Source organism: Pinus tabuliformis, chromosome 5_2, assembly GCF_031772625.1.
Source record: "Pinus tabuliformis cultivar Carrire ecotype Pingquan chromosome 5_2, CPIR1, whole genome shotgun sequence".
Classification (NCBI taxonomy): domain Eukaryota; kingdom Viridiplantae; phylum Streptophyta; class Pinopsida; order Pinales; family Pinaceae; genus Pinus; species Pinus tabuliformis.
The window spans coordinates 959265044-959287845 of NC_142306.1; the positions used below are offsets into that span (position 1 = coordinate 959265044).

Genomic DNA, 22802 nt, shown 5'->3' on the forward strand with positions numbered 1-22802 from the left:
CGTCACACGGAGATCGTATGCCAAAGTTACGACCCCAGGAAATTGATGTACCAATTTACCCAAACGAGGCCCACAGTTTGGCATTTCATCTTCTAGGGTTAGGTTTTTGGATGTTTAGGGTTTTCCACTGTTTCTCAACAATAAATAGGCCTTCGAGCCTCATTGTAACACAGTTCAGAGAGATGTAGCTGCCACATCTCTTCTCAGAGATAAGCTACCATTGCCCTAGCTGGTTTATTTCCATTTCTGTTTGTAAGCATATTTCAGTATTTTACATTAATGAAATGAAGTATTATTTCCGCTGCATATCTGTATTTATGGTTATCTCTGTAATTTGTTGCGTTCCCATTTAAATCTAGATCAATGGTATCAGAGCGATCTGCTCTTTCTCTGTCTTTCCTTGCATGTCCACAACGAGGTCGGGATATAAGGAGTTAGGGCTAGAACTAGTCGAACCTTTGCAAGACCAACCTCGCAAATCCTGACGGCCTCCCATGGCGGATGAAAAGAAAGACGAGGGGGCAGAAGATCCTATCAAAATCTTTCTCGAAGAAGCCCTCAAGCAACAAAGGAACACGATGATGGACAACTTTGCACAGATCCTTCAGCGACTACCCAGAGGCGACGCATCAGCTTCCAACAGCTACTCTGGAAACGCCACATCGTTTAAGGTACAAGTTAATTTTGAAATCCCCATATTCAAGGGTCAGATAGACGCAGATGCCGTAGATAAATGGTTAAATCTGCTAGAGGGTTATTTTTCTGTTCATGATTTTTCTAGTTGGGAAAAGATTACTTTCGCTCTTCTCAGAGCAGCCCCCCACGTCAAGGACTGGTCGGAAACCTACTGTGAGCAGAAGGATAAAAGTACAGGCTCACTATTTTAGCTGCACCCACTTGGAATTCCTTCCGGGATGCCATCAAGGAGCAGTACTACCCTGTCAAAAGCTATGAGGAAAAATACATAAAGTGGACCACGCTGCGGCAAGGAAGGGACCAAGATGTGCCAGAGTTCACAAACATTTTTCATACCCTTCGCACATAGTTGGGTATCAAGGATTCTGAGCTACATTTGGTACTCAAATACCGCGGCTGCCTACACAGATACATCCAGGAAGAGATGGAGTTCCTAAACATCTCCTCGCTCGGCACGACATACCAATACACTATCAAAATCGAGCAGAAGTTTAAACAAAAGAAGCGAGACTTTGGATCTGCAAATCCGAAGACCAAAGGACAAAGCCAAGGACCCAAGACAACTCGTCGAAGCCACAAGAAAAGAACAACACCACAAAGCCAAAGAAGGACATAGGAAAGTGGTGTGAGTTCCATAAGAGCCCCACTCACAACACAAGTGAGTGTCGGACCAAGCAGTCGCTGGTGGCCGAGTTGAAGGCTTCAAAATCAGATGCATGTTCCGACCCTGAGTCAAAACCTGACAAGGGGAATGGCAAAGGGAAGCAGATCATTGACGCAGAGCCCAGCGCCATTGTTGCCACCGCCAAGATCTAGAAGAATGAGCCCGAAGATCCAAAGGAGGCGGACGTCTTTTCCACTCACAGATGTGGGTGAAGGGTTCACTGCTGCAATTCATTGTCGACAGTGGCAGCCAAAAGAACCTTATTTCAGCAAAGGTCGTGAAGCAGTTGGGCCTACCAACTACACCACACCCGCAGCCGTATAGTATCGGGGGGCTTCACGAAGGATGAGACCTCCGAGTTCGCCAGCAGTGCCGCCTTCCCTACAGCATCAAACCCTTCACAGACAAGGTATTGTGTGATGTTGCACCTCTAGATGTTTGTGATGTATTATTAGGCCAGCCATACTTGTGGAGGCGACATGCTGTGTATGAATCAAGGCCCCGTGTTGTTATTATTTCTTTGGGTAATTCATTATACAGGATACCGGAGCTAGCCCCACCTACCGCCACCTCTTTGATCGCTGCTAAGAAAGGTAGCAAGCTCATCTCCCAGACTAGGAAATTCATTTTCTATCTGGTTCTCTCCCAAAGTAAGGGGGAGATCATCACCACATCCATGACCCCTGCCAAGGGTTCCTCCATGCAGCAGCAACAGCAGAGGGATACGGTCATGAAAGATCACAGGAATAACTTCTCCTCACCCACAGGGGTACCACACAAGTTTCAAGTGGGTGACAAAGTCTAGCTACATCTGCAGAAAGAACGCCTTACAAGAGCCCATCAAAAGCTCAGACCACTTCGACATGGTCCTTACACCAGTACCAAGGCTACATGAAACAATGCTTTGGAGCACAGCATTCCCCCATTCCTTCGCTTGTACCGAGTGTTCAATGTGGACCGTCGTTGACCATGCTTCCCACCATTACTGGACACAACAGAGGTTGCAGAACAGCTCACCAGGGATTTCAGCAGATGGAGGAACTCAACGCAATGGGGACCATTGCTTCCTAAGGGGGTAGGCATGATCCAGGTGGATGTTGGTGGCCACCCACCTATCCCACTTGGACCCCCACAATTGTCTCTTTCAGTTTTTCAGTTTCCGTAATTGTAGCACAATTTACGATTTTTAGCAGTTTTTTGAGTCCTGAACTTCTGGAGCCGTTTTGAGGCCCTAAACGACTTTTTTGGGAAATTTGGGAGCAACATAGGTCCATGGACTGATGTTGCTCTTCCCAAAGTTGTAGTTCTCGGATAGATCTTTCTAACGAGATATTGTGTGCGTCAAATAAAGATCATATGCCAAAGTTACGACCCTGGGAAGTTGATGTACCAATTTACTCAAACGAGGCCCACAGTTTGGCGTTTCATCTTCTAAGGTTGGGTTTTTGGATGTTTAGGGTTTTCCATTGTTTCTCAACAATAAATAGGCCTTTGAACCTCATTGTAACACAGTTCAGAGGGATGTATCCGCCACATCTCTTCTCAAAGATAAGCTACCATCGCCCTAGCTGGTTTATTTCCATTTCTATTTGTAAGCATATTTCAGTATTTTACATTAATGAAATGAAGTATTATTTCTGCTGCATATTTGTATTTATGGTTATCTCTATAATTTGTTGCGTTCCCATTTAAATCCGGATCACTTAGCCCAAGTCTAACTTAGGAAAAGCACATAATTATTATGTTGGCTTATTGACCTAAAGAAACTTTAGAAAAAGTAAAGTATTTACCTTGGTCATTATATTTTAATCTCATCCCTTGATCTTAAGTGAGGCGAGATCTAATCTCAACCATCAATCACTTAGGAGATTAGGGTTACGGATTTATCTCAACGAAAAGTTATAAAAGCAAGGCTAAGGACAGGGAGAAGACACACTATACAGCAACACAAGATTGTGGGAGCCATCTCAGTGAAAAGTGTGATACTCTAGTGTGTTGGGTCAGAGGAAGGGGGTACCAAGGAGATCTTGATCAGCCAAAGAGGGCTTGATCAGCTCAATCAAATCTAGTGTTGTACATGTATTTCCTCAATTGGGCTATTATTCCAAAACGGGAGCCCAAGTAGGTACTGAATCAATTTAATGATGAATTGTTGTTAAAATTGGAAACTAGGGCCAAATTCCACCTTAGGACAGCTCATATGATGGAGATGATTATTGCATTGGATTCCTCTTTTCGAGAGGTACAATTTTGATATAAAGATCATCTCATTCTGACAAGCGGAAATGGAAGTTTGAATTTATTCTTTCTCATGGACAAATTATCAAGGTCGGCCTTAGTCAAATGTAGGCTCACGAAGCCCAATGGGTGTGTCTCCTCACCCTTAACTAATTGTATAAATAGGAGTGACCCTTCTCTCATTTGATCATCACTCATCTCATCACATCATCTTCTCTCTCCTCTCTTGATTGGTTTGTACAACTTGGAGGCTCTCTTCTTTGCACATATGGAAGGAAGGTAGATTTCTAGTCTAGTTTTGAAAGCCGAAAATTTCAAGACTAGGGCATGTGTTGACCAATAGTATTTGACCAACGTTGACTTATAGTATTTGACCAACGTTGACTTCTATTTTGGGGGCAGAATTTTGATTTCTGCAGGCCACATTCTTTGGCACGGATTTCAAGGTGACTGGAGACTGTTTTACCGAGTTGACCGTTGGGTTGACTTTTTGGTTTCACCGCAGAATTACAGCAAACTTTGCCTAGTTTGAGCGAGCTTGTTTTGGGTTGACTTTCACCCTCTTTGGAGGTCGCATTCTTCTGTTGTTGACCGAGCTGATTGGAGGACGTTTTGGGGCATCTTTGATGACCGTTGACTTTCTGGTTAAGGCTACATTGACTACTAATTTGACTTTTGATTTGGAAGGACTGTTTTGGGCATGTAACTCGAATATTTGTACACTCTCTCTCTCTCTCTCTGCTGAACTATTGAAGAATAATAAGAAGATTTGATCAAAGGGTTCCCCACATTGGGGTTTGTCCCTAGCATCTGCCGCATCTTGTGTCCTCTTGTCTTGGCTTATCTTCTGGACATGTTTTTTAAGTTCTATCTGAATTTACTATCAATGTGTTTAAGTTAATGTGATTGCTACTGAATATGATTGGAAATTATCATTGGGCTAATAAGAAACATTGAACTAAATTGTGCTAAAGCATACAACATACCATTGTTATCTAAAATTAAAATGGTATTAGAGCTCAAGTGAAGACAAAGCCCAAGCAAGAGTGAAGCAAAGCAATCACTAAGGGAAGCTGATGGACAAGGACTTGGAACTGGTCCCAATGACGACTACATCTTTCTTCAAATTTGAGGACAAGCTTAAGGACAAATTCGACTATCATGCATGGAAGATGACTTTGGATTTGACATTAGAAGAAAATGATGCCATGGACTATGTCACAGGAAGAATAGCAGAGCCTCCTTCAAATGCATCCGCTGCATTAAATCAGGGCCTGGGTTAAATAAGCCCTTGGCACCTTTTTGAGAATGGGCATGATCTTTGATCGTGCCCCAATTAATTAATTACATAACATTCCCTCTTGAAAAGATGCTTTGTCCTCAAAGCATACGTACCAATGGATGTTTTTTGCAAGAAGCTTCTGTCTTCCAGGAGGCTTCTTCTTCTGGTAGATTTTTCAACTTGATAAGGTATTCTTTAATTACTCGAGATCGCAACTTTCGTTCCCTAGTGGTAACAATTCCTTTTGGTTCTAAGATGAACTTGCCTTCATCATCTAATATCAGAAGCATTGTTTGTGTTGATAGGTATCTTCCCAATGCCTTTTTAAGACAAGATACATGGAAAATGTTGTGAACTCGACTATTGTCTGGAAGGCTTAAGATGTATGCTACTTGACTGATCTTTTTGTTAATCTGATATAGTCCATAAAACTTTAGCGCCAATTTGTTTTTCCCTTTTTGTTTTAAGGATAATTGCTTGTAAGGTTGAAGTTTAACAAATACCCATTCTCCAACTTCAAATTCCCTCTCTGTTTTGTGTCGGTTGTTTTGTGTCAGTCAACCTGCTGCTTCATGTGATTTCTTGCAATACTTAGATTTTCTTTTAATGTTTGAAAAACTTTTTGGGTGTCTTCTAATTGCTCCTTTGCTGCTGGAACTTTTGTCTCGGAATGGCCAAATCCTTCCATTTAGGATGTTCATATCCATACAGAGCTTGAAATGGGGCCATCTTTGCGGAAGTGTGATAAGTTGAATTGTACCACCATTCAACAAGATGTAACCACTGAGCCCACTTATTTTGTTTGTCTGTTGCATAACAACGAAGGTAAGCTTCTAAGCACTTATTGACAATTTTTGTCTAACTGTCTATTTGAGGATGACATGCAGAACTCATGTTGAGGTATGTTCCAATATGTTGGAAAAGCTCCTTCCAAAAATTCCCTTTGAACTTGGGATCTCTATCACTAACAATGACTTTAGGAAATCCATGTAATTTGTAGACATTCTTGCAAAATATCTCAGCGATCTCTTTTGCTAAATCTGATTTCTTCATTCCTATGAAGTGTGCATACTTTGTGAGTTTGTCTACTACTACAAGAATTTTATCTTTCCCGTCTAACATGGGTAATCCTTCAATAAAATCCATTGATATTTCTTCCCATTTTTGGTTTGGGATATTTAAGGGGTGGAGCAACCCTGGGGTCATAATGTTCTCACTTTTATTTCGCTGACATTGGTCACATTTTGCTACATATTTTTGAATATCACTATTCATTCCCTTCCAAAAGAATGACTGGCATTATAGTAGGTTTTAAAGAATCCTACATGTTCGGCTGACAGCGAATCATGCAACTCTTTGAAAATCTTGGCTTTAAATTTGGAATTTGAACTCAGATAAATTCTCCCTTATACCATTGAATATCGCTTTTCCATTCAAATTTTGAACTTTGAGGAAGGTTATTAATTATAGTACTTGTTTCGAGATCTTTAGCATATTCACTTCAAATCTCATTAAGCCAATCGGGAACAACAACTGAAACTGCAAGTAATGATGGTTCTTTGTCTTTCCTAGACAGAGCATCAGCTACTACGTTATCTTTCCCTTTCTTATGTAATATATCCATGTCGAAGGCAGCAATTTTTTCGATCCATTTTTGTTGTTTTGTAGATAGTGTTTTCTGCTGGAGGAGATGTTGAAGACTATTATGATCTGTTCATATTAAGAACTTACTTCCCAAGAGATATTGTCTCCATTTGGCTAATGTGTGCATAATAGCAAGCATTTCCTTGTTGTATGTAGACTTGAGACGTTCTTGCTTATTGAGCTTTCTGCTCTCAAATGCATTTAGGTGTCTCTCCTGCATTAGTACTACTCCTATGCCAAAACCTGAAGCATCACACTCAATTACAAATGTTTTGAGAAGTCTGGAATTGCCAATACAGGGGCATTAGGCAAAACTTCCTTCAAGTCTTCAAAACACTTTTTTGCTTCATCATTCCATCGAAATGAGTTCTTCTTTAGAAGGTTCGTTAGGGGTGTGGTTATATGGGCATAGTTTTTAATAAATCTTCGATAATACCCGGTCAATCCTAAGAATCCTCTTAGCTTGGAGATATTAATTGGTTTGGGCCATTCCCTTATAGCCTTGATCTTATTAGGATCTACTTTTACTCCTTCCCTAGATAATTAATGTCTGAGATATTATACTTCCTTCCCAAAAGTGCATTTGGACTTCTTGGCATAGAACTGATGTTTTTCTAATATAGTAAGAACTTGTTCCAAATGTTGTAAGTGGTCCTTCCATGTTTTTACTATAAATTAGGATATCATCAAAGAATACTAACACAAACTTCCTTAGATATGGATGGAATGGTTCGTTCATAGTAGCTTGGAATGTTGTCGATGCATTGGTTAAACAAAAGGCATTACTTTAAAATTATAATGACCTTCATGTGTTCAGAACGCAGTTTTTGCTACGTCTTCCAACCTCATTCTGAGTTGGTAATACCCTGACCTTAAATCCAATTTTGAGAAGTATTTAGCGCCATGTAGTTCATCCAGCATTTCATCAATAAAAGGAATTGGGAACTTGTTTTTAATTTTTATTTTGTTTAGTCCTCGATAATCGATGCATAATCTGAATGATCCATCTTTCTTTCAAACTAATACAACTGGAGCAGCATACAGACTTTTACTTTTTGTGATGATGCCACAATTTAAAAGATCTTGGACTAATCTCTCAATTTCAGTTTTTTGATGATGTGGATATCGATACAGTTTGATGTTGATGGGATTTGATCTCGCTTTGACTTCTATTGTATGCTCGATTTCTCTTTTAGGAGGCATCTTCATTGGAAGGTCTTGGAAGAATTTTCCGTGCTCTTGAATTAGCTCTTGAACTTCTGGTGCTTCTTCATTGACCAAATTCGAAGTTAACATTTCTAATTGATGACACTCTACTACATAAGCTGGTGCTCCCTTCCGAATCATTTTCATCATTTGAGATGGTGATACAAATTGATTCTCAAGTGGCTGGAATCCATATAACTTGTACTTCTGCCCTTCCCATTTAAATCTTATAAATTGCTTTTGATGGTTGGCAAAATAAGTGCCTAGGGTTTGTAACCATTGGATACCTAAGACCACATCCACTCTTCCTAATGGCACAGTGTAGAATGGAGATTCTAGATTATAGTCTTGAATCTGCAATTTGACTTTATGGCATTTCCCTACCTTTTCAATTTTTTTTCTGTCAGTGACCATAACCTTCATGAGGAATAAATAGAGCCCAAAACACAAGATCTATAAATTTCTAAAATAAAACCCCAAAATTATTATTCACAAATGAGAAAAATATTTTACAAGGGTTAGGAATAACTTACAAAATATTTACAAACTATTTACAATAATCTACAAAAGAATATTAGCTCTAAATAGCAAATAATTTATTAATAACCCAAGAATAAATTTTGCAAAATAATTTGATAGAGATAGTTGTAATTTGAATGCACAAACCCTAACTCTGCAAAATAGATTCGTTAAATAAGCTTGGGGTCCAAACAAAATGTGATCACCTCAAAGTCCATGAACTTGGGCTTTCCCCAAGGGTTGAATTACTTGAAAGATCTCTATGCACTTGAAAAATAGATCATTAGTTTCATAGGGGTTCGATTCACACAAATAGGCTAGTGATCTAGAGATACCTGCTAGATCCACCAGCTTCTAAGTGTTTACTCTAGCCCAAAACCTAAAGCAAGATACATGTGCTAATAGATAGTCCAACCATTGGCTATGAAACAATAATCTTCACTAATAGCATAAATTAGAGCATTAAACACATTCAGCACATACCATGAAACATTAAATGAGAGACACCTTGTATTGAAACCCCAAAGTCTCTATTAATGAAGAAATTCCAGCAGAGTTTAGCTCAGAACACAAAAAAAAATGATCTAGTGAGATCAAGATACAATGTAGAGCATGACAACTTCCTTATATAGAAAAATGAGAGGGAATAACCCCTCCAAGTGGAAATAACAGCTAGTTGCATTGATCCGTGGCTTGATCTTGAAAGAAAGAAATGGATCCCTTGATTAGCTGGCACAAATCTCCAAAAAAAATTGACCTTCCTTGTTCACTATGTTGGAGGGATCACACTTCGACTTTTGGAACATGGGGGAGCCTCCAAAAACTAGAATTATCGTTTCTTGTGCAAAATAATTCTTTGAAGGCCCAAAAAAATCGATTTGCTAGAAAAATAATCTTCTATGCCCCAATGAATTTCTGGATTGGGTCCTGCCTTGGAAATGAAGCATTTTATTGTTTACTTGAATTTTTCCTTTGAAAATAGCCTCAAATAATTTTTGATGAATTTTCCACTTGGAGGGTAATTAATTTCCCCCTCATTTTATTTTTTAGATAATTTATGGCTAATTTAATTTTTATTTTTACCAGAAATTAAAATTAAAAAGACTCAAGAGTGGGATTAATTATTTTTCCATCCTTTGATTGTATCTAAAAAATATTTTGGTAATAATGTTCTAATTATGAGGAACCATTCACCAAAAATATTTCTAAACACACTTAAACATCAAATATTACAAATTCAACCCTTAGAAGGGAAAATACACATAGACCACTTGAAACTCAACCAGATTTTCTGACAAGACACATGATCTAACATGAAAAATACATAGAATCGATAAACACTAGGACTCACCTAAGACCTCGTCAATGAGTTTCACCCTATCTTTGGGGTATATCTGGGAGAAAAACTTTGTCAATTATCAGTGTTTATAAACACACATAATTTGGGGAGGTTAAAAAACTCTCTAGAGTGAAACCCTTTGAGAAGAATCGTAGGCTTATCTAAGTGTTGCTACATGGCTTAATAGTCATACTAGAATCATTTTTTCAATAAACTTGCAGAATTTGTGATTACAATAATGACATTGACTCGAAAAAAATTATCTGTTGCTTTATACCCTGCTTCTTGGACTGTTAACATGTTCATGTTCAACATGAGGCATGGTGCCCAGAAATATTTGAAATTTGCAAATGAAAGAAATCTACAAATATAAAGAAAAAAAAAATTGTAGCCAAGTAAAATGGAAAACCAAAGATAAATTTGGGAAAAACAAATGGGGCATATTTAGCCTATAAATAGATTGAAATTTAAGATTTGAAAACTAACAGGTGAATTTCGATAGAGGGGAGACATCCTTTTATTGGCTTGGAGGGGCAGTTTTTGGAGGGAAACAGCCCCTAGTTTCCCTCAAAAACGTAGAAACAGCCATCCGTAGGGTTCACGGCCGGCTTGGCAATAAATCAGCCAGTTTATGGCCGATTAGGCCCAAAAAATGTGGGGTCCACCCAGATAAACCGATTTTTCAACTGTTTCAATGGCTGGGGCTAATGAGCCGACCGGTTTGACCGGTTTACGGTTCGAACCAGCCGGTTTTGAATACTATGGTTGCAAATTTGACATTCAGCTACATTCATGGTTTGGTAAACTCTAGCACTTGTATGACTTGCTGATTTGACATAAGTTAAGGCTGAAATTTGTCAATGCTTTAACATTAATCATGAAAGAGATAGAGCAGATTTACTCTTGTAATTCCTGCTGTTATAAAGTGAATTTTAGATCTGGATTATGCATGATAAGATTGTCCTAGAGGGCTAAAACTTGTCAGCGCAAATTTGGTATCTTTTCTTTTGGACTATCTTGCTGATTGGGGCTGTTAAGACATGAAATATTGTCCATTGTTGCTGTTGTTTTATCATATTACATAACAACCCTAAGAATCAAAATTCAAAGGGTTAAGATCTAGGAAACCTCTAGAAAAACAGTGAAATTTCTGAAATTGAATTAAAGCTTGTACTTTGCTGAAATTTCTACGGCTGCTACAGCACTCCCACTAGCTATTTTACAATGGTGGTATCCTTTTAGTCCTCCCATTGACCTGCCTCTGTGGCCATTCATTGGAGATAAATAAAACTATCTTATCTTTTCTTGTTTATTATAATGATGGTACCCTTTTAGTCCCAATGGTTTACTTTTGTGGTCATTCATTGGACACAAATACAATTATCTTATGTATTACAATGACGATACTCTTTTACTTTCATTGACCTGCTTTTGGGGCCATTTGTTTGCCATAAATGAAATTATCTTATCTTATCTTTTAATGATTATATCATTTACCTAAAGCACCATTTCTACGGCTGCTACAGCACTCCCACTAGCTATTTTACAATGACGGTATCCTTTTAGTCCTCCCATTGACCTGCCTCTGTGGCCATTCATTGGAGATAAATAAAACTATCTTATCTTTTCTTGTTTATTACAATGATGGTACCCTTTTAGTCCCAATGGTTTACTTTTGTTGTCATTCATTGGACACAAATAAAATTATCTTATGTATTACAATGACGATACTCTTTTACTTTCATTGACCTGCTTTTGGGGTCATTTGTTTGCCATAAATGAAATTATCTTATCTTATCTTTTAATGATTATATCATTTACCTAAAGCACCATTGTCACAACGACATCGCCTTTGATTTCCATCTGAAAAATTACATCTGATAGAATTTTCTTCAATCAATCTACGTATACCAAGCTCTAGGTACCCTTTCAAATCCATGCAGTACCTTTTACAACCTACTCACTATAATACCACCCATAAAAAAACAATGAAGTATGCCCAAATCTATCAGTTCAGAGGACTTGCCCCATTCTACTTTCAACTCTTTAATCATCACTATGTTAATCCTTGTAATGTTGGCTCTCAAAATTGATAAACATTCTGATAACATGTTGGATTTTTTGAAGCACATACAAGAAGACAATAGTTTCAACAAAAACCTGTACAATTCAAATTACATATGAATGCATATTTATCAAAAAAAATTATTCCAATAATGGGCGGTTGAGAAAAAGAACCTTCATCTAGTAAAACTTAAGCTAACCCAAAAAATAATAGCACCTTCTAAATTGCTCTTTGAAGGCACAGTTTGACTTTGTATATTAATAAGAGTTCATCTTGAAAACACATATTACGATACCCATCCAGCTTCATCAGCACATTCCTCCACACAACATTAATAGTAAATACAACCATAGTAAACTGCCAAAAAAGAGCAATGGGATAACAAAAGAAGATCCATGCAACAGAAAATAAAAACCAATTGCAAAGAAACTATCAAACCAAGAATTTCAAATTTCTTCAGCTGGGCGGCTAAAAAGATAATCAATGGAACAGCCAGTGCATACAAGTTCCTCTTTTGGAGGTTCATAGACAGGCAACTTTGCAAGATCATCTTCAGCCGCTGCAAGGTCTTCCATAGCTCTCGCAATCCTCTCTTGTCGAGATTCTTCTCGCTTGTTTACCTCTTCAATTTCATTGGCTTTTGCTCGGACTTGCACACTCTGTCATACATCATACAGTTAAAGTTACAAAGTATCTAGTCCCATTTTCTAGAAGGAAATAGACTACAGCCAAGTTACCCAGGGGCCAGGACCTTCCAAGTTAAATCTAATAAAGCAGAAGGCACACAGTAATATAAGGCTTTAGCCAATCAAAAGGCTTACAAGTCGATTTTCAGTGTCTATGATGTCTCTGCGTTTTTTATCATTTAAACTTATGCTATTGTTTAGCTTCTGACATGCTGCCTCAATCTTCTTCTTTATTTGTTTTTTCTCCCTGGAACACAAAACCATGATCAACCAAGTCATTCTTCCTGTGCTTTATTAAAAACAGTCTGCATGTATAGGCAGTAAAGGGAAATAAGTTGAACTCATAAACTTGGAAATAATTGCAGAAAATTCTGGGAAAGCCAATAATACTCTATTGGAGCTTTTTGCTCTGCTATTAATTTTGCAATTTCATCTCGATTTCGCTTTGCCATTTTCTCCTTTTCCTTTGCCTCAATGTATTGCTTTTTCCTCATATCATACTTCAGCCAAGGAAGTTTCTTCTTCATAGATTCGACCTGCATTAGTGGTTTAGAGTATTCTGTTTTAAAATGCATCATCCCACAAAAAGAAAAAGCAGAACAGCAAGGGGGGTATATGCAGTAATAATGTAGATCACTCCAAAAAGCTGCCAACTAATACTCTTTACTTAACAAGCAAGACCTAAGAATACCTTTTGCAGTAGTTTTTCTCGTTGTCGAACACGCTCCACATCTTTTTCTTGCTCAGCATTGAGTGCCTTGAATTTGCTCAATGTTTCCTCATTTTGCTTTACAGTCTATACAAAAGAGTTACATCAATATTATGAACTCCATTAAAGCATACAACAATGTGTGTTGTTACAAGTAAATCCATTGAAACATTGTAGCTATATTAATGTCTTACTGACAACAAAGACATTGTCAAGAAGATAAAAGTAAGGAAAACAATATGCATAGGAAATGTAAAAGGCCACAGATGACACAGCTCAAACAACTTACTATTTCAAGTCTCTTCAACTCCCGACTTTTCTCAATAAGAGCTCTATGTTTCCCTGAGAGCTCCTGATCTCCAACAGCTTTTTCAGTCTCTTCTAAAAGCTCTACAGGGTTTAACTTGGCAAACTCGCATACCCTATCTTGTGGTAGAAACTGCCAAGCAGTAAATACAAACACAAAGAACATATTAATATTCTACCATGTGTCTTCCTGAAACCAGCATCCATATGTTAGATTTCCACGAGAAAATGTCAAAAAGAGGCCCTCATACCTCCATTATCAGGAATCCAATTAACAATCTACAAGCAAGTAAACACAACCAGGAGAGCATGTTAAGTTAAAACTAGAAAATGGCACTGAAGAAGCAGTTCTGATCATGAAGGCATGCTGCTGAATCAACTGCAATTCGATGATAGTTATAAAAAAGGAGACAGGTGAATTAACTGTGATCCTCTAATCAGAAATTTTAAAGAACCAATCGACAATGATGGGTTAATCAGTAAATTTATATTTTCATATTAAATTTAAGTACTAATGTCCACTAGTGGCCAACAGTACTGTAATAAGTACAATGATTAGAGAGAAGTGCTTAATGCATATAAGACAAAGAGCAGTACCCAATGAGTTTAGAAGAAATGTAATAAAGAAAAATATCCAGGAAATTCAATGAAGCAAAATATAACATGAATGGGAAAAAGGGCACAAAGATCGAATCCCTAGAGCAGTAACAGCAAAACAAATAATTGCAAAATCAACAATCAATGATATGAATAAGAAGAGTCGAACGTGAAAAATATGGAGATGAAACAGCAAACTCAAACAATGGGAAATAAAAGATTGCCACATTATGTCAATCAATCAAAACTGATGTATAAAAAAAACTAACCAGTAGTAAATGGAACACACTTGACACAGCCAGGAACTCCTAAACTCAAGAATTTGTTAATTTTTTAGTGTTCTATGCTGATATAATCACTTAAAACAATTTCTTCCAATTTCAATTACCCCAGTAATAGATAAGCAATTATAGATAGAACAGTAAACAATAAATGCACAATAGAATATAGCCAAGCACAATGAGACACAGAGATTTGGTCAAAGACCAGGGAAAAACCCCACAAGGGGGAAAACTCTTAATCAATTATTCTTCTTCTATTAGTCAATCAATGTTCAGCATGAAATACATCAGTCAAATAGTACATCCAATAACCAGTCAAAGTCAATGCTTTGACTCTCCAATACAACCAATCCAAAATCAGTCAATAATGAGAGAGAAAGTCAAATCTGGTCAATGTTAGTTTTTGGTAGCATCGGAAGTGCTCTGGCCTTGAAAATTGGTGGAGAGGCTAAGGCACATGAGTTCTAAAGAACCCAAAAACCATTTGGTGAAATTCCACCCGGATTGTATTTTATTAAAATAATTAATATTTTTAATGGGGTTCCTAAGTCTAAACTTAGGGAATTAAAATATTAATGGGTTTAATCAAAATATTGGTGAGAATGATCTAGAAGGCGGATCAAATCATGTTTTAATCTTAGCCGTTGATTAGAGACTTAATGTCGGTCGTTGTAGACTCAACAGGGAATTATAAGATAGAGGCTTGAGGTTCACTTGAAGACACATAGAGTGTTGATCAGTCAGTTCGATTTTCCTAGGGCAGGGTTTGCTAAGGAATTTGAACCAGTGATCAAGCAAAGAGGATCAGAGGCAGCACTGGAAGGAAGTGATTTCCAGTTCCAGGGAATACGCTAAGAGGGATAACAAAGTCAACGTAGGTCCAAGAAGGGACAGTGTAGCAGCTGAAGGAGATTGACGCAAAGGGTCAGAACAGAAGCTAGAGGAGGTTGACACAGAGGTGTTCGGGATGAGCAGAGTTCAGTGTCGGAAATCACAGTAGATGACTGGCAGGAGAAATCTTGATTTCTCAGCAGCAGAAGCAACAGCAGTCCAGGTTGACGCAATCAGAGGGAGCCTCCACGCAGAAATCACGCAGCCCCTGCGTAGGCTCACGCAGGGACTACACAATGGGCTGGGGATAGAGCAAAATCTCCAGAATAAGTGTGAGAGAATTCTCAATTATCTTCTCTGAGTGGATTGTCGTTTTTCTCTAGGGTGTCCAAATTGTATTAGATATTTACTGCCAATAATAAGAATCTTCAGATCTGTTGCACCAGTTTTCCCACATTGGGATTTTCCAGGGATGATTGTCCAAAAACAAGTGTGTCAATGTGATTGTTCATATGTTGATGTTTCTCTTGCCTTTTAATTTTCAGTTCCTAATTTTTGAAGTCTACAACTAAATTTATTTTGGTATTTACTGAAGCTTTGGTGAATAACTTATTATAAATAAGTAGGAGAAATAAATCAATTATTGCAGCAAATTTTCACATGGTATCAGAGCAAGGTCCAGGCAAGATGGAAGCAAAGAAAAAGGGCATGGAGACAGTAGGGATCAGAATATTTTTGAATTAGATTCCAGGCTAGAAGAGGAGTTTGCTTGCTTATCAAGTTTTGCATCAGCCGAGGATTGGTAGATTGATAGCGGGGCTTCAGCTCATATGACTAGAGAACGAGAATATTTCTCGAGCTATCAGGAGGAACAGATGAACTTCCAAATCACAATGGGTAACAGGACGAAATGCACCCCAGTAGGAAAAGGAACCATTATATTCCAAACAACAACAGGAGATAGTCTTCAAACCATGAATGTACTGCATGTGCCAGGTATGGGAATGAATTTGATTTTTGTCTCTCAATTACAAGATAAGGGATATGATGTATACTTCATTGGTAATAGAGTATATGTCAAGCATCCAAAGTGGAAAAAGAGGGCCCAAATTGGAACTCGAAGCAACATATTATACAAGTTGCAACTCGAGTCTCCTATGGCACTGATAAGCAATAATGTCGATGGAGAAAAAGAATTAAATGAGCTATGGCATAGGAGGATGGGTCACTTACATCATGGGGCGTTACAGATGCTCAAGGAAACTGTTACGGGGGTTCCAGTACTTACTACCAAGCATGATGATACATGTAGAGGCTGCGTGCTAGGCAAGTACGCCAAAGCAGCATATTCTAGAAGCAACAAAAGAGCTAAGAGTGTATTGGGGTTAATACACTCAGACATTGCAGTTCGATGTCTACAAGGGCCATCAGTGGGGCTGAGTATTTTGTTACCTTCATAGATGACCATTCCAGGAAAACTTGGATCTATTTCTTGAGAGCCAAGGATGAGGTCTTTGATCGGTTTAAAGAGTTTAAGGCTCTAGTGTAAAACTTGACAGCAAGGAAAATCAAGATATTGTGCTCAGATAATGGCAGAGAATTCACGGATTAGAACTTCACTGATTTATATGCAAAAGAAGGGATCCGAAGAGAAGGGACAGCACCCTATAATCCAGAACAAAATGGAGTCGCAGAAAGGAAGAACAGAACTATTATTGGAGCAGCAAAGGTGATGCTATATGATCAGAATCTACCCAAGTTTTTATGGGCAAAAGCATGCAATACAGTTGTACACATTCAGAACAAGATTCCTCACAGGGCTTTAGGAAAGAAGACGCCAGAGGGAGTTTTCACGGCATAGAAGCCAGAAATAAGTCACCTCAGGATATTCAGAAGTGTAGCTTATTGCCATATTCCAAAAGAGAAGCAAAGCAAGTTAGAGCAAACTACCAAAGTTGGGTATCTAGTAGGTTACAGCGAGACTTCAAAGGTGTACCAGATCTACATTTCAAGCAGTAGGAAGATTGTAGTAAGGCAGGATGCAAAGTTCATGGAGGATAGAGCCTTCAGGAAATCTCGTGAGATGTCGTTTGAAGAACAGGATGAGGATGCTCCTCTAGTCCAACAACAGGGATCAAATCTAACAGGAAGACAAGGGTCTGGTTCAAGCATAGTAACCAGTACTAGCATCTCCTCAAAATAAGAGGAGAAAAGAGTGTCACAGCAAGTACAACAACATGACGAGGAACAGATGGAACCTCCCACCACTAATGGAAGAGCTAGCCGAGAAGTACGACATACTTTGAGGAACGCAGAGGAATTCGTTGGAGCTCCTAGAGCAGAGAAAAGGCAGCGTAGACAGCCTGATAGGTACCAAGCATCGGTAGCTCAGGTCGAAGAACCCTCTAGTTTTTAAGAAGTCGTACAACACCAAGTATGGGTGGATGCCATTGTAGAAGAGTACAGTTCTATCATGACAATTGATGTCTGGGAAGTTGTACCAAGACCAGAGAACAGATCAGTTGTAGGTTTGAGATGGATCTACAAGATCAAGTATGCTGCAGGTGGCAGCATAGACAAGTACAAGGCCAGGTTTGACGCAAAAGGATATGCATAAAAGGAAGGAATAGAGTATGAGAAAACCTTTGTCCCAATAGCTCGGTATACCTCTATCAGATCCATTATATCCCTTGCAACTCAAATGGGATGGGAGATTCACCAAATGGATGTCAAGACAGCGTTCTTGAATGGGATGATAGAAGAAGAGGTATCTATCGAACAGCCAAAAGGTTTCGAAACACATGAAAAGAGAACTCATGTGTGTAGGTTGAAGAAAGCCTTGTATGGGCTAAAACAAGCACCCAGAGCTTGGTATGGTTGAATTGACAGCTACTTACAGCAGTTGGGATTCATCAAGAGCAATGTTGATCCCAATCTTTATTATCTGTTGGTAGAAGGTGAGCCGTTAATTTTTGTATTGTATGTGGATGATCTATTTTTGACAAGATCATCCAGACTCATAGAGGATTGTGAGAAGAACCTGGAAACCGAGTTTGATATGAAGGATTTGGGGCTAATGCACTATTTTCTGGGATTCGAAGTTTGGCAACGGGATGGTGAGATCTTCCTTGGCCAAGGAAAATATGCATCAAAAATTCTGAAAAGATTCAAAATGCAGGATTGTCGACCTATGGCTACGCCCATGATTACCAATTGGAAGAAAATAGATGCATCGGAAGACAAGGAAGTGGACCCTGCCTTATACAGACAACTCATTGGGTCACTTATGTATTTGGTCAACACCAGGCTAAACTTGTGTTATGCTATCAACACCCTTAGTCAGTTCATGGTGGAACCAAAAAGGGTGCACTGGGCAGTAGCAAAGCACATTCTCAAATATGTGTAGGGAACAGTGAATTTTGGATTAAGGTACACCAAGGGCAAGGATATCGAATTGAGTGGATTCACTGATGCAAATTGGGCAGGAAGTTCAGTAGACGAGAAAAGTACCACTAGGTATTGCCTCGATATTGGATCTGGGATGACCTCCTAGTGCAGTAAGAAGCATAAGTCTGTAGGTCTGAGCTCTGCTGAAGTTGAGTACATGGCAGCTAGCAAAGCAACATGTGAAGCTCTATGGCTCAAGAAACAGCTTGTAAATCTATTTAGGAGAAGGATGGAAGCAACAAGGATCTTCTGTGATACTCAGAGTTGTATCAAGCTCTCTGAAAATCCAGTATTTCATGATCGCTCCAAACACATCGATATTCGGTGTCACTTTATCAGACATTGTGTTCAGCGTGGAGCAGTACAGTTGGAGTACACTCCCACAGGAAATCAAGTGGCAAACATACTTACCAAGGCTCTAGGAAGAGCATAGTTCGTTCAATTTCGGGAACAGATGGGTATGTTGGAAAATCCCTTTCAACAGAATGATATAGCATTTGAGAGGGAGTTGTAGTACAAATGCAGCAGTGATAGTAGTAGTGTCATGGGCAGCAATACAGTAGCCGCAGTAGCACAATGTTGGTGGCAGCAACAGTGCAGAAAGGAAGTGCTTCAGAAACAGAGCAGCATGCAGGTAGACATTGTTGCTAGAGCACTTTCCTCGCTAAGAGGGAGTGGAGTGTTAGTTTTTGGTAGCATCGCAAGTGCTCTGGCCTTGAAAATTGGTGGAGAGGCTAAGGCACATGAGTTCTAAATAACCTAGAAACAGTTTGGTGAAATTCCACCCAGATTGTATTTTATTAAAATAATTAATATTTTTAATGGGGTTCCTAAGTCTAAACTTAGGGAAATTAAAATATTAATGGGTATTAATCAAAATATGGGTGAGAATGATCTAGAAAGCGGATCAAGTCATGTTTTAATCTTAGCCATTGATTAGAGACTTAATGTCAGTCGTTGAAGACTCAACAAGAAATTATAAGATGGAGGTTTGGGGTTCACTTGAAGACACATAGTGTGTTGATCAGTCAGTTCGATTTTCCTAGGGCAGGGTTTGCTAAGGAATTTGAACCAGTGATCAAGCAGAAAGGATCATAGGCAGCACTGGAAGGAAGTGATTTCCAGTTCCTATGAATATGCAAGGAGGGATAACAGAGTTAGTGTTGGTCCAAGAAGGGGTAGTGCAGCAGCTGAAGGAGATTGACGCAGAGAGTCAGCACAAAAGCTACAGGAGGTTGACGCAGAAGTGTTGGGGATGCGCAGAGTTCAGTTTCGAGAATCACAGTAGATGATTGGCAGGCGAAATCTTGATTTCTCAGCAGCAGAAGCAGCAGCAATCCAGGTTGACGCAGTCAAAGGGAGCCTCCACGCAGAAATCACACAGAGCCTGCATAGGCTCACGCAAGGACTACGCAGTGGACTGGGGACAGAGCAAAATCTCCAGAATAAGTGTGAGAGAATTCTCAGTTATCTTCTCTGAGTGGATTGTCGTTTTTCTCTAGAGCATCCAAATTGTATTCAGATATTTACTACCAATAATAAGAATCCTCATATTTGTTGCATCGGTTTTCCCACACTGGGTTTTTCCAGGGACGATTGTCCAAAAACAAGTGTGTCAATGTGATTGTTCATATGCTAATGTTTCTCTTGCCTTTTAATTTTCGGTTCCTAATTTCTGAAGTCTACAACTAAATTTATTTTGGTATTTACTAAAGCTTTGGTGAATAACTTATTATAAATAAGTAGGAGAAATAAATCAATTATTGCAACAAATTTTCACAGTCAAAGATACCAGTCTACAATTTTCGGCCTGTGAAGGTATAGTCAACAACAGTCAACGGTCTACAATAATCAGTCGAAGTCAACCTGCCCAGAAAAGTTTAGTCAACCCAGCATTAAATTCAGACTTCCTTCCTCAATCAAACTTGGTCAAAACAGAGACAAAAAACCTTCCTGCAATTCGATCAAATTTCCAGTCAACATGCCTAGAATAGTTCGGCCAAACCAATCAATGTCTCCTTGAAAGCTCGGCGTCCAACCTCAAAAAAGAAGTCAGTCAAATCAGATCCAAACAACCCAAGTCAAAGAGAGTCAAATCTGGTCAACGCAGGTCCGAATTCTCTTTCTCCTCCTTCGCACGTGTGAAGTGTCTCCTGCAATTTCAGATCAGATCGAACTTGATTTGATGTGTGATGATGTGCCAAATGAGCTCCAACATTAGGTCTATTTATATGTGGCTTTGGAGGACCAATTTCTCTTGGTGGGGCCAACTTGTAATTTCATTAGGCCGACTTGTCTAACTCAAAATTTTGAATTTTCTGTTATGATTTGCCAACGAAATTTTGATCGAAGCTGCCCAATTTTCAACAGAATTTTCCTTTCATTAGAGAAATTTTGAGGTCTAAAATGGGTCTCAAAACAAAAATGTACAACCAAAATCAACTTCATAAGAACCAACAGGATTCAAGATGACAATGTCAACCATGGGAGATGATTCACCATTTTTGGAGTTAAAAAGTAAAAACATAAAAATAAAAAACTATTTTTTCAACTCATATTTTCAATTTATCTCATTAAGGTTTTACTCAAATTTCGAGCAGCAACACTCGTTCGATGCGGAATTTAATTTCTCATCCAAGGAGTACCCATGTTGCATAGTACATACTTTCGATGGACCCTGCTACACGAAAAATGAAAAATACATGAAAAATGTAATTGCAATCACATTTTTCATGAATTTCTCATTTTTCGTGTATAGGGTCCATCGAAAATATGCACCATGGGTACTCTTTGGATGAGGAATTAAATTTCACCTCCAACAAGTGCTCCCGCTCGAAATTTGAGTAAAACCGTATGGAGATAAATTGAAAATACAAGTTGAAAAAGTAGTTTTGTTCTTTTTTCCCTCTAAAATTTGATGTAATTTAATCTTATTTATTATTTCCACTATTATTTTATAATATTCCTTAGGAGGCCCATTCTAGACCTCAAAATTTCTCTAATGAAGGTACCAATTGTATCCGGCATAATACTTAGAAGCTTAAGAGGAGTTTGTAGCCAAATTTAACTTCAGGTTTTTAATGTTAGCAGCAAGTTACTCAAAACTGAAGCATTTGCTGTAGTGTTTAGCTACTCATACAAAACTGATTGTAACATAAAAATGACGAATAAATCCTATAAATAGCAATTATAACCAATATTGTAAACATCAACATCAAGATATAATCGGCAAGGGCCCGTAAAAAATCTAGAAAATATTGGTAAAAATCGGCAAAATTAAGATATCACCAAAATATCAGTAAAAATCAGCAAACATCTACTAGGCCAAAAAGTCACGATTTCGCGATTTTATCGCAATAAAATCAGGATGTTTGTAGCAGTGATTATAGCTGCCCAATTCTTCTCTAGATATGCTAGAATACGGGCAAATTTAGAATTAATGACCACAGAATAGCATAGCCTCAAACTTTTTCATTATTGTCAAAACCAAAAACAAATATAAATCAGGATGTTTGTACTTGTAGCAGTGATTATAGCTGCCCAATTCTTCTCTAGATATGCTAGAATACGTACAAATTTAGACTTAATGACCACAGAATAGCATAGCCTCAAATTTTTTCATTATTGTCAAAACCAAAAACAAATATGAGTATTAAGCTAGAACAAGCAAAAAGCAGTTGCTAACTTTTGCATAAGAATATATAAAGGCCATGGATATTTCGTTTTTTTAAGCATAAGGTAACCAACTTTAGTCATTGAGACAACATAAGATATGGCTTCGAAAAATGTACCTACTCACAAGTCATAGGCTCAAGCGTTCATGTGAAGCATTCAGCTTTTCCACCACAAACTTTAGTAAAATATGTATTGGGAATAATGGTCATGTGGTCAGCGATGTCAAGAGTGTATAGTGTTAGATTTTATAATGTCTTATCCTCCACACTTCTAGCATGGAAAAAATCAATACAAGAATGTTTTTACATGTATGAAGAATTTGGAAGTTCTTTGGACAGGTCAATGCTGTGAAGTTGTGTTAGAGCAAAATCTAGCACCCTAGTTCAAAGCCTCACTAGGTAACCTAGATCAAGTGCAACAATGGGAGTGTCACCATTGCCACCTTACTAACTACTCCCCTCATTTTAGTGAAGGATGGATATCCAACACAAGGAAGGCTTTCCTAGTAGATCTTGTGGATCAAATAATCCAATTATCTTAAGCTAAGTACCCACTATGGGTTCTACAACGATTTTCCACCAAAAATAAGAATAAGAAATTAGGGTTTAAGGTGGATT

At 38.4% G+C, this 22802-nt stretch overlaps 1 protein-coding gene across 3 annotated transcripts in view; it reads right to left on the reverse strand.

The window, feature by feature from the left end:
- Window positions 1–22802, reverse strand: part of SMC5 (structural maintenance of chromosomes 5) — a 335782-nt gene that overhangs the window by 233496 nt on the left and 79484 nt on the right. For all 3 annotated transcript variants that reach the window (XM_089437282.1, XM_089437281.1, XM_089437283.1), the window contains exons 5-9: window positions 13338–13487; window positions 13031–13135; window positions 12730–12875; window positions 12475–12586; window positions 12157–12312 (exon numbers count right to left, since the gene is read on the reverse strand). In XM_089437282.1, the coding sequence (XP_089293408.1) occupies window positions 12157–12312; window positions 12475–12586; window positions 12730–12875; window positions 13031–13135; window positions 13338–13487 (669 nt within the window). The remainder of the gene's footprint in view (window positions 1–12156; window positions 12313–12474; window positions 12587–12729; window positions 12876–13030; window positions 13136–13337; window positions 13488–22802) is intronic.